The 12,435-nt window shown below is 41.9% G+C and overlaps 1 protein-coding gene across 1 annotated transcript in view; it reads left to right on the top strand.

Moving 5' to 3' along the window:
- ibtk (inhibitor of Bruton agammaglobulinemia tyrosine kinase) overlaps window positions 1-6,919 on the top strand; it is a 131,673-nt gene extending 124,754 nt beyond the window's left edge. Inside the window, exon 29 of the mRNA XM_048596723.1 lies at window positions 6,766-6,919. Coding sequence (XP_048452680.1) covers window positions 6,766-6,911 — 146 coding nt within the window. The 3' untranslated portion in view covers window positions 6,912-6,919. The remainder of the gene's footprint in view (window positions 1-6,765) is intronic.
- The last annotated feature ends 5,516 nt before the right edge of the window (window positions 6,920-12,435 follow it).

Genomic DNA, 12,435 nt, shown 5'->3' with positions numbered 1-12,435 from the left:
TTTAAAGGAAGTAACTACAGAAATAAAGGATGCACTTGTAGTAATCTTCCAAGAATCCTTAGATCCTGGAAAAGTCCCAGAGGATTGGAAAAGCAGATATGCATGGCTAAACTAAGGGGAATCATGCCTAAAAAAAATTACTAGAATTCTTGGAGGAGGCAATAAGCAGGACAGATAAAGGGGAAGCACTGGATGTAGTATAGTTGGATTTTCAGAAGGTGTTTGCAAACAGCCACTGGAGAGCTTTCCCCCGATTCCCATTGACACCTTCTTGCCGTACTCTGACAAATTCTGACTCGATGGCAAGGGTAATCACTCTCATCTCATCTCTTGAATTCTGCTGTTTCGTAAATGTTTGGGCTAATGATGTATGTCCTGCTGGAACCCAAGCTGAGCAACAGTAAACAGGTTACTACTTACTCAGAGATAGTAAGAACTGCAGATGCTGGAGTCAGAGATAACACAGTGTGGAGCTGGAGGAACACAGCAGACCTGGTAGCATCAGAGGGGCAGGAAAGCTGATATTTTGGGTCAGGACCCTTCTTCAGAAATGGGCTTTGTTGTGTAAGTGTCATTCAATCACTCTGGCAATGACGCCTTCCATTACTTTGCTGATGATGAAGAGTAGACTGAGTAATTGGTCAGGTCGGATTGTCCTGCTTTTTATGGACAGGATGTACCTGGGCAATTTTGCACATGTATGGGCAGATGCTAGTCTTGGAACTGTGCTGGAGTGGCTTAACGAAGAGCACAGCCAATTCTGGAGCACATATCTTCAGTACTACGCCTACAGTGTTGTTGGGGCCTCTTATTCTTTTCAGTATTTGGTGGGATTCATAGGACTGACATTGGTAAAGTTGGGGACTCTGGCAGCTCATATGTCTGCAGATGTCAGTGGAAATGACATCACTGAAGGATTCCTCAGTAACTTGGGGTTTATTTAAAAAAAAAAAGAATTTTGGAAAAGAAGTTAAAAGATTTCAGCAGATCATCACGGATATGGGATTTTGCATTATTTAGATTAATCAGCTGGTGATTTAGTGCCACTTTTAGCTGCTGCCCATGCAAATTGGAGTTTTGTTACAGCTCAGTGAAGAATTTGATTTGATTTATTGTTGTCACGTACCTAACTAGAGTGAAAAGTTTTGTTTTGTGTGCAGTACAGGCAGATCATAGGGTGAACGGAGCGAAGCATGCAAAGACTGGGCTGCACAGGAGGCATACAAAAACAAGATCAGCATTAGGTTTGAAATTGGAGAACTCCTTTCAGTAGGCTGATAACAGTAGAGAAGAAGCTGTTCTTGAATCTGTTGGTACGTATGTTTATGCTTTTTTACCTTCTGCATGACAGGAGAGGTTGGAAGTGATTATAACTGGGGTGGGAGGGGTCTTTGATGATGTTGGCTGGCTTTCTGCGGCTATGAGAGGTGTAGATGGAGTTCATGGATGGGAGGTTAGCTTGTATGATGGACTGGGCTATGTTCACAACTTTCTATAGTTTTTTGTGGTCCTGGGCAGAGCAGTTGCCATACCAAGCCGTGATGCACCCAGATAGAATGCTTTCTATGGTGCATCTGTAAAAGTTGGTGAGGGTCCTTATGGAATTTCCTTAGCCTCCTCAAGAAGAAATGTTGTTGTGCCTTCTCGACAGTTTCATCTATGTGGGACGTCCAAGACAGATTGTTGGTTATTGTCATTCCTAGGAACTTGACGCTCTCGACCCTCTCCGCCCCAGCTCCATTGATGTAGATAGGGGCGTGGCCTCCTCCTTTCTTCCTGAAGTTGATGATCTTTTGTTTTGCTGACATTGAGGGAGCGATTGTTACCTGGGCACTACGACACCAAGCATTCTATCTCCTTCCTCTATTCTGACTTGTCATTGTTTGATAACCGGCCTATAACGGTGATGTCATCAGCAAACTTGGAAATGGAGTTTGAACAGAATTTGGCCACACAATCATGAATTGTACAGGGCATACATAGGGGTCTGACTATGGATCCTTGTGAGGCACTGTGTTGAAGACTATTGTGGAGGAGGTGCTGTTGTGTGACTTCACTGATTGTAGTCTGTTGGTCAGGAAGCTGAGGATCCAGTTGCAGAGAGCAAAGCCGAGACCTAGTTCTCGGAGTTTGGAGATTAGTGTTGAAGGAAGAAGTTGTAGTCGACAAGTAGAAACCTGATGTAGGTATCCTTATTATCAAAATTTTGCAGGGATGAGTGTAGGGCTAGGGAAATGGCATCTGCTGCAGTCCTGTTGCACGGGTAGACAAATTGCAAAGGATTGAGACAGGCTGGGAGGCTAGACTTGATGTGAGCCATGACTCACCTCTCAGAGCACTTCATAATTATGGAGGCTGATCCACCACACGGTAGTAGTTGAGGCACATTGCTTGTGTTTTCTTTGGTACCAGGTGGGGACTTCAGATTGTAGCAAGGAGAGGATCTGAGTGCATGGCCGGTGACTCCATCTGGGCCAGTCACTTTCCTCATGTTCACTCTCTCAAAGGCCAATCTGACATCTGCAGCAATGACAGAGGGAACAGGTGCATGTGGGGCTGTTGGGGCAGGTGACACCCTTCCACTGGCATTCTTCTCCAACTGAGTGTAAAAAGCATCGAGCGCGCCAGAGAAGGATGTGTTTTTGTCCGCTATTCTGTTCTGCTTTAGCCAGTGAATGAGCTAGTACCACTAATGCCTGGTATAATGGATCCAGCTTTCTGCCAACTGCTCAGCAAACCAAGTGCTGTGGGGGGCAGGTGTCAGGCCTATGTCTTTGCTGGAGACCAACGTGGCACTGATGGGTGGATTTTTCCACACTTACCCAGAGCTTTCAGGATGACAAGCAAGGGAACGAAATTGGGCACGAGGCAGAAATATCTCTTTCCTGACATCAGGCTAAATCTTTGGTCTTGAGTTTTCGGAACTTGCCGGGTGGGTCGACTTTCCTGACTATCATCAGTGGGAACATCTTTTTTTATTCAATAGATTGTCATGAGTGCTCATTCACAGCCCAGCCCACTGGAATTATGTTCATGGTTACCACTCTGTTAACCAAAAGCTGGAAACACGGAAAAATGGAGCACGTATTTGGGGATTTGGCGGGATGGGAAGGTTTCAGGGGACAGTAAGGAGATAGAGAGACTCCGTGTTTAGGATTGCAGGCAGCAGCCTGGCATGTGCAGTGGACAAGGACAGTGAAAGCTCAGCCTATAAGATGGGGAGATGGGAGGACATGGGATACTCGGGGAGTGTGGGTGATGGGCTGTGGCTTCAATGTGGGAGATGACCAGATTGTAGTGAAGTGGCTCAGGGGATAAGGAAGGAAGTTGGAGTCTCAATTTGAGATGGTGGGCTGGAACATGTGGGTGTTTGGTCAAGGTGAGCCATCCAGGGAGTGCTGGGTAGGAAAGGACATTGAGTCAAGGGGTGGGGCATGGTATTCGATGACTAGGCTGAACCTGGTATTCATGGTGTCTACTGTAATCTGCTGAAAGCCACCTGCGAATGGAGAATGATTGGGACAACATTCGGAGCAGATGGGGACAATGTGCATTTGATTGCCAAAATTAAGGAGTCTGTCCCTATGAATGCATTGCCTCTCCATCTAAACATGCTGAACTCTCTGCATCTCCGTCCTGAGATGCTCTTTAGCGCCAACCTCTGTATAATGTATAATGCAATGTATAATGCAAGACTCTCTTACATAAAATGATGCCCTTTGTGGGTGATGTGGGTCTGGGAGGAGAAGGGTTCTGTACAAATGCGGTACTTAGACTGTACTGCTATCTAGATGCTAAAATTAAAGCCACCATAATCTTACCAGACCATTAGAGAGAGACAACTGGCACATCTCAGGCAAAGGGAGAGGGTAAGAAGGAGAGTCCTTTCATGGCAACGTCAGCCAGTGTGGGAATTAAACCCGCGCTGTTGGCATCACTGTGTGCTGCAAACCAGCCATCCAGCCAACAGAGCTAACTGAACGCCCCCCCAACCCCAACTCCTCTTGCATGACTGATGGAGCAGTCATTGACATAGGGCCCTATGTCAGTGTCAGGGTGAGTAGGTACACTGTTCTCCTTGTCAGAATGCTTCATCTCTCACTCTATGGAAGAGACTGTTGTTGTCATTTTTAAGGGATGTGCCTGTTGGCTGTTCTTATTGCTAAGAACTTGTGGTATTCCTCATTTTCTTGACCAGGCTCATTGCAACAAGACTGATGCAACCATCCACCCAGCCTGGGGTCACACCCAGAGTGGGTGGAGTCAGTGTCCATTTGATAGCCAAACTCATGTGTTCTAGTTCCCATTAAGGGCAGTCATTTGAGGTTGTTGTTACCCAGTGAGGGTGCAAGGAGATCAAGGAGCAACAGATGTGCTAGCAACCTGCTAAGGAAAACAAACACCACATGAAGAGGTTGGCGCTAAAGAGCATCTCAGGACGGAGATGCAGAGAGTTCAGCATCTTCTGACCTCCATGCCACTTCCTCCGAATAGTGAGGTGCTGTATCAGGCACGTTGAGGATGACCTGGGGCACAATCACAGAAATGTACTGGAGTGGGATCTGAGACATGAAGGAATGGTTGATCATCCTACTCTAGTAGCTGTCAAAGTGATAGCTACGGTAAACATTAATGTAATTGGTTCTTTCCATGGATCCATGGGGGCTGGTGTGGGATCTCTCAACCATCAAGCCACAAATACATCAAGCCTGTGACTGAGGTGATTTGTGCCCAACCACATTGGATCATTTTGTTTCCCAACGATGAGCTCAGTGACGCTGTACATGGCTGGTTTCTCACAGGTGCAAGGCATCGTCGACTGGACACACATCGTGTTTTGAGGGCCATATCGTAATGTGTTATAACAAAAAATGCCATCAATGTGCAAATGACCTTTGATCATTGGTATCTCTTTGTACAGTGTGATCTACCATGACTGTTAGATCATTGAGAATTCTTGTGTTACCCCTGCATTGAGGTTCCAGGTGCCTTACAAGGTAGGTTACTGGACCACAAGGGCTAGCCACTGCAACCATGGCTAATGACTCCATTATTGCAAGCCCTTGGCTGAGGCGGACTGCAGATAGTGTAACCTGTTCTTCCTCCAAGGCTGCAATGGAGCAATGATAGGGTTGCTGAAGATATGGTTCCATTGCTTGGACCAGTCTGTGGAGGGGTTCTGCAATATAGTCTGGACAAAGTACCCTGCATGATCTGGTACATCCCAGCAATAATGAATTATTCTGGCTATGCTAAATGATTAGAATCGGGATGGCATCAGTCAAGGGTTATGGTAAGTAGTTAATGAGGCAAATTTGAGATGATACAGCGAGAAAACTTGCTAGGTCTCATGGAACGAGACCCTCTGTAAAACTCCACAAAAGTGTCACTTTTTCCAAAATGTGGTAAGATTCAGCCCAATGCAAGTTTTCAAATTATTAATTAACCACCTTAGATGAGATGAAGAAATATTGACAGAAGTGCTGGAGTCAGTGTTTTCATTAATAAATCCGATGTTTGAAATCTGCTGTCTTCAAAAATGTTCCAGTAATTAGAGGTTGTGAGAATAATCTTCTCAAGAAGATTTTAGATCCAGAATGCAGTTTATTTTATGGTTTTCTATGCATTTATAAGATTGGTATTTTTCTACCTCCTGTGTAATCATTTCAATTGTCAAAAGAAACCTACCAATTTTAGGTAGACTAAGTGGTCTAACACTGGCATTTATTACATCTTTATACAGCCTAGAACATAGAAGGTGCACCATACATTAGAACTTACAATTAGCCTATATGGAAGTATGTTTCTCCTTTTAACCACAATAGATTAATTTGTTAAAAGTGTACAGTCTTACAATTCTTAAATCAATGTAAGAATGTAATCTGATGGTCTAGTGATATTAACACACGACTATTAATCCAGAAACTCCAGCAATGTTCTAGGGACGTAATTCAAATCCTGCCACAGTAGAATTTAAATTCCATTTTTAAAACCTTTTGGAACTAAGAGTCTAATGATGACCAAATTATTATTTATTGTTGGAAAAACCCATCTGGCTTGCTAATGTCTGCCTCTTTAGGGAAGAAAATCTGCCATCCTTGCCTGCGTGACTCCAGACTCTCAGCAATGTGGTTGACCCCTAACTTGGGGAAATTAGGGATAGGCAATAAATGCCAGCCAATCGAGTAATGTCTACATCCCACGAAAAAATAAAAAAGAGGGCTCATGTCTTTGTGAGGCTACTTTTTGATATTTAATATCTTTAAATTCTTTCCTGTAGTGCTCTGAATTATGAATTACTGCTACTGTAACTTATCAAATATCAAATATGCAACTTAAGGTAATGATTAGCATAAACCTTCGGTGCACAAACAAAATCGTCATTCTGCTGCTGGACCGCCAATATATGCTGTACAGGTGGTTCTCTTATAACGTGATATTGCATTCTTGCGTGACTACATGCTATAGAAAACTGTGGTATAGAAAATTGCCACAGAAAATCGTGTTATAGGGAAATTGTTATAGAAGACTGTTATACTGTACAGCAGAAAGTTCACGTTATCCAAACAGCGTCCACCATTCATCAATCGCGTTATAGCCAATTCGCATTAACGAAACACGCGTTATAGCAGAACTACCTGTATACGTGTAGCATCTCTTTAATATACTCGTGGTTACTTTACTGATGAATTGAAACATCAGCCAGATGAATGGCTTTGCCTCTGAGTTCTATGTTATGTAAGACCTTATACATCTGTGTTGCAGATCTAAAGGGAGGGGTTTCCCCAGAGGACTTGGACAGCCAGAAAGAAAAGACTTCCGAAGGAGTACATCAGCAAATGATTCACAAAAAGAAAATGTTTGAAGCTAATTTAAATAAACAATGCTTAGTTGTGTATTTTATAAAGTAAAGATAAATTTCTTCGGAACCAATGCCCAATGTGTTCTGTTCTGGAAACAACACATATTTTTGTACAAGTGAAATTGCACCCATACATTAGGCCAGCCTCCCTTCTTTAAGGTTAAGGTTATTTACTCTAGAAGAAACAAAGATAAGGAAAGTATTAAATTATTTTCATGTTTTTAAAATATGGCAGCAACTTGGAACTGAACAAAATGTAAGCCAGCATGATGACTTGGGCCTTGAAAATATCTGTTTGACTCCTAAATAAGGACTTGAGTTATGAAAGCACTAGTAGTAGAATACCGTGAACGCTGATGATCTGAAATAAAAACAGTGTGCTGGGGTAACCCAGCAGGTGTGGAAGCAGCTGTAGGGAGAGAACCAGGGTTGATCTTTTAATTCTAACAATACTTTTCTTTGTAATTGAAGAGAAGTGGAAAAGTGATGGGGTTTATCACTTTCACCCATCACTTTTCCACCCCTCTTCAGTTCTGAACAAGAGTCATATTGGACTCGCAACATTAACTCTTCATCTCTCTTCGAAGATGTTACCAGACCTGATGAGCTTCTCTAGGACACCCTGTCTTTATTGTGGTTGACATCTGCATTTATTTCAGTCCTCACAGAGAGGAGGAGCTATGACAATTGCGTTTGTGCTATTTGCTAGACAATGTCTTAGCATAAAGCCTCTCTCACCATACTTTTATCATATTATCTTAAAGTCTGTTTTCTCATTCTGTGCTCTCACAAATTGAGGAAAATTATGATTGTAGGATGAAATCTCAGTTTATTTGGAGTCTGTGCTGGTGCAAATGTTGTGAAGATGATCCTGATATATGGTCTGTAGCACAAAGAAGTGGAAGATCTTTTCCAAAATCTAAGCACCAAGGTCAATACAGGTCATCAGTCCACAGGGACTTTGGTACGGAATTCCTGTGTGACTTCCTTGGTCACCATTGCACGGTCAGCATAAACCTGAGGAATTTCATAAAAGTTTGCTTGGACCATTTCACCTGGGTAGCTGTTGATTTTCTGCCCTTGACATTCCCGAGGGAGATCAAGACAATACCCTCAGAAACTCTTTCCAATGATTTTGGGAAGATTGCCCCATGGCCTGTCTTGCTCAGCACTGCCAATGGAATCAAACACCAACAGAACCAAGTTCTATCCTAAATGCCTGCCTTTCCCCTCACCTGCCACTATCTGCAATGGAAATCATGTCTGTCAATCTATCCGGCCTCAGGAACTTTGTAGTCTGGCTGTTAATGCTGGCAGCAAAGTCATCAGCATGATTTCAGGTTTTGAGATGATACAGATGTGTCCATCCAAGACTTGGGACCCAAACCTTTGGGGACTCATTTCTCTAAAGATTGGGATTAAGGGGAACAGGGGATTTGATTCTAAAGAATCAAAGAGAAGGTTCAAGTCAAGTGCTGACCTTACTATCTTGCAGACTCACACTGGGTTTTCTATCCAGATCTGTCTCTTGTGACTCTTAATGCTTTCCTCAAATTTGGGGTGAGGGCCTTTACCTCAATCTAGGGCTGACCAAAGAGTAATTTGCCTGACTTTGCTCCAGCTATTAAATGTTTCAGGGCCTTTGATTGCCGGTAGGAAAGCTACACTAGACCAGTCTTTTCTCTCAAGGTTTGGCTGGAGGGTTTGTAGAAGGATCCACCTCTTTGTGCTTCCTCAGTATGACAAGGTAGTTGACTATGAAACATTCCACAGTTCACCATCAATGACCTGAGAAATAGTATACAATATTTAATAAAAAAAAACATTGAGAATGTAGTGATTGACAAGCCTGAAATATTGGAGGAAGCAGGGCTCTGAGTCCAGATGAATGGATCAAAATCGAAGCAAGTGTAGTTGTAGATCCAGCTGTAAACCAACTGCCAACTTGCATCACTGACACCTCAAAACCCCACCGCACACACCTCATTTCTACAGTCATAATGGGCCTGAACCTACTGCAAGTATAGAGCCTCTTGCATCTCTCTGAGAAAGACCAGGAAAACCTTTGGCAATGCAATGAGAAATATAATCTGAGATGACCAGTCTTCACCTCCTCAAGCATTCCTTGTTCTTATATTGAGGAAGATTGACTCTGCTATTTTCCTGACACTGGGAATGGAGAGATGAATCACAGTGGTGTCTTGCCTGTAAAACTATTGCTGAAGTACTGGCCTTGATTGCTCAGTGATGAGTTACTCGTCAAACATTTTGTGCAGTATTTTTCTCAAACAAAAAAACACTGCATTTTTTTGGATTTGTTTGAATCATGTGCAGGAGAGCCAGACTTCTGAAAATTGTTCCAATATAGGCTGGGACAGAAGTGGGAGGGAGGAAGGTACCGGGTGCAAATAATTCTCAAATGATGTCGGGCTCCCTCATTTCTGAAGTTATGGAAAGATATCCAAAAGATATTTAAAAGGGGTTTCAGAATTGCAAACCTTATTTGACCCATCTTTAATTACTGTGGTCCATGTCCCGAAAGAACAAATTTTGGAAAAGCTTCAAGATATTTGATGTTCCTAAGGATTCTGTAGGGAAAAGATGTAGCAGTTAGATAATAGTAATCATCCACCAGTGAATAGATTGATCAATGAGTCACACCAGAAAACAGTTGCTTGGCAGTACAAATGTGTGTGGAAAATGTATGATGGGATGTGAGTTGCAGAATTCTAGGCAGGAAAGAGAGTAACAGAACTATTGTAGAAAATGGGCCTCGGGAACACACAAGCTCAGAAATATTGAGACTGTCCTGGGAATCAATCACATCTTTCCCTTATAACCTTGTTCGAAATACAGAGAAATCCTTATTTCTACAAATAAAGCTTTCTCCCAATGTCTGATGAATTTACAAAGCTGTGTGGGAATAGATTCAAGAAAAATTCTGGTAATTTTCATAAAATTTGCTATTTTATGCTTTATTTCTCAATGGTTAAATAGGAATGGTTGCATTATTTGATTGCACTATTTATATTTAAATATTTTTATTTTGTGTTATTTTACTGAAAGGTAGAAACAAGATATGTGCAACATAATTTTACAATGTTTGTTTAAAACAGATGATTTTATTAGATTGAATTACAGAAAAAGAAAGGAGAGAATAGAAAAAAAAAACTTCTTTAAAAACCACTTGAAAAATAGCTGTGATGGAACATGAAGATGGAGGTAGACAGACACTAGAAATAATTGGCTTGGAGTTTGCAATGGGAATGATAATCAGACTGGTAGAGATCACTGGTATAATGGAGTTAATCAGATACCAATTTCTGGGATGCACAGACACTAGGCTTTTCCAATCTACTGAATGAGGGTAATGCTGTTGTGGTGTACAATGGACTTCCAAAGGGCGCACAAGAAATTTGTGAGCAAAGTTGAAACTCGTGGATTAAAGGAGTAATAGCAACATGGATATATAATAAGTCAAGTAGCAGAAAAGAGAGGGTAATGCTTAATAGATGTCTTGCCCTGTGACAATGGATGCCTTTGAAACATTGAGGTTTCTCGATGAGGCTCTGGCATAATGTGCGACAGGGAAGAACATCTCCTTGGGAGAGAAAGATGAGGCAAGTCCGGCCTCTCCCACCAATGCCAGTCGCTCATTTAAATAAGAAACTATTTGTCTTGGTGCTGCCAGGTCTTTCCAAGTTGTCCACACCTTGCTGAAGGGTTTCTGATTTCCCTGGATGTCCACTATCTATGTCTAGTATTGGACTTGGATTGCCAGAACAAATAGAGTCATTAAACCTCTTGTGGCACTGCTCCCTATTCCTCCAGTTCAGCCTCTGACAAGTTTCTGGCACCATTTTCTCCCACCCCAAGGCTAAGATTCCACATGCAGCAATGGAATGGTAACCACCAGGGAAAGCAAGAGGATGAGATGGGAAGTGCAGGAATCTCCTGTAGCCAAGACAAATACACTGCTGTCGATATTGTTGAGGGCAACGATTTCTTGGGAAAGCAGTCAACAGCCAAATTCATTGCACCACAATTGGCATTGCTACACAAGGGAATGTGGGTACTCAGCATTTAGAAAGGACAGACAAAAAGGTGGTAGATTTGCATTGCTGGTTAAAGAGGAAATTAACACAACAGTGAGGAAGGGTAATAGCTCCAAAGCTGTGGAATCTACATAGGTAGAGCTGAGGAGCAAAAAGTGTTGGTGGGGGATTGTATGTAGAGCTCAAACTGTCGGTGTGATATCGAGAATTTCTCTAAATGAGTTTTGTGAAACAGGGATAGCAAATTGAACCAAATCAACCTCACTAGATTCTCAACACAGTGAAATTAAAACATCCAAACTGCCCAAACATTCCTAACCACACTTTGTGGATAACTGATATTGGATACCAAGTTTATAACTTAAAAAAAATAATAATTTACTATTAATAATGTAATTTTAACAGATAAACAATAAAGTAATCCAATTAATATCTACAATCTAAAGCCCAATTTTCTTTGACCATAACCCACAATCCCCCTCTCATACAGATAGACAAACAGACACCGTTAAGTGATAAATTAAAAAAGAAAATAGAACAACTGCAATTTTCCAGTTCAATAAATAGTTCTGTTGATAGATACCAGGCCTTTGTGAAATCCTTGGACAATGGGTTGTTCACAGCCAAGTGGAATGTCTTGCTTGAATTCCAAAACCACTGGTTAATGCAAATAGTTTCAGCAGACTTCGAGAAATATTTACTTATTTCTCACGGACAGGGATTCTTTCTTCAGAACATTCAACAGCTCAATTACTGGAGAGAAAGCAAAGCTGCAGCATATCCATAAATCTCCAAAAACCATACTACCTCCTGCCAATCTAGTCAAACTAATTTTTCTCTCAGTTTTTCCTCTTTTCAATCAATGTTCTCTGTGGTTGGCTGATTAGCACTGGTCTTCTTTGATTGACCAATTCAACATCCAACTAGCTGCTAGCCCTGAGCATAGCAATAGCTCTGTGGCAATTTATCTACAGTATTCTTAGATCAGTAATTAAGTTGCAATATCTTTTCAAGTCGGTTCCCAATCAAAAACATCAGTCTTTTAAAACAAGCTGTTGTTCAAAGTTCAAAGTGCAATTCTTAACTTCACAGTTCCAAAGCAAAAAAATGAAAGAAAAGAAAAACAGTGATGGCCTGTATGCAGAAAATTACTCATGCATGTGATAACAGTGCAGCTGGAATTATTGGTGACTTTAATCTGTATGTAGATTGAGCAAATCAAGTTAGTAGCAATACCATAAAGGAGGAATTCCTGGAGAGTATATGGGATAATTTTCTGGACCAATACTTTGAGGAACCAATGAGAGAACAGGCCCTCCTACCCTGGGTATTGTGTAATGAGAAAGGAATAATTGGCAATCTAGTGTGGAGCTGGAGGAACACAGCAGGCCAGGCAGCATCAGAGGAGCAGGAAAGCTGATGTTTCAGGTCAGGGCCCTTCTTCAGAAAGGGGGGTGGGGGAAGGGAGCTATGAAATAAATAGAGAGAGAAGGGGTGGGGCTGGGGGAGGTAGGTGGG

This window comes from Rhincodon typus, chromosome 5 (assembly GCF_021869965.1).
Source record: "Rhincodon typus isolate 14 chromosome 5, sRhiTyp1.1, whole genome shotgun sequence".
Classification (NCBI taxonomy): Eukaryota; Metazoa; Chordata; class Chondrichthyes; order Orectolobiformes; family Rhincodontidae; genus Rhincodon; species Rhincodon typus.
Note: the sequence above shows the minus strand (reverse complement) of the source record. Positions and strands in the feature narration are given on the sequence as shown.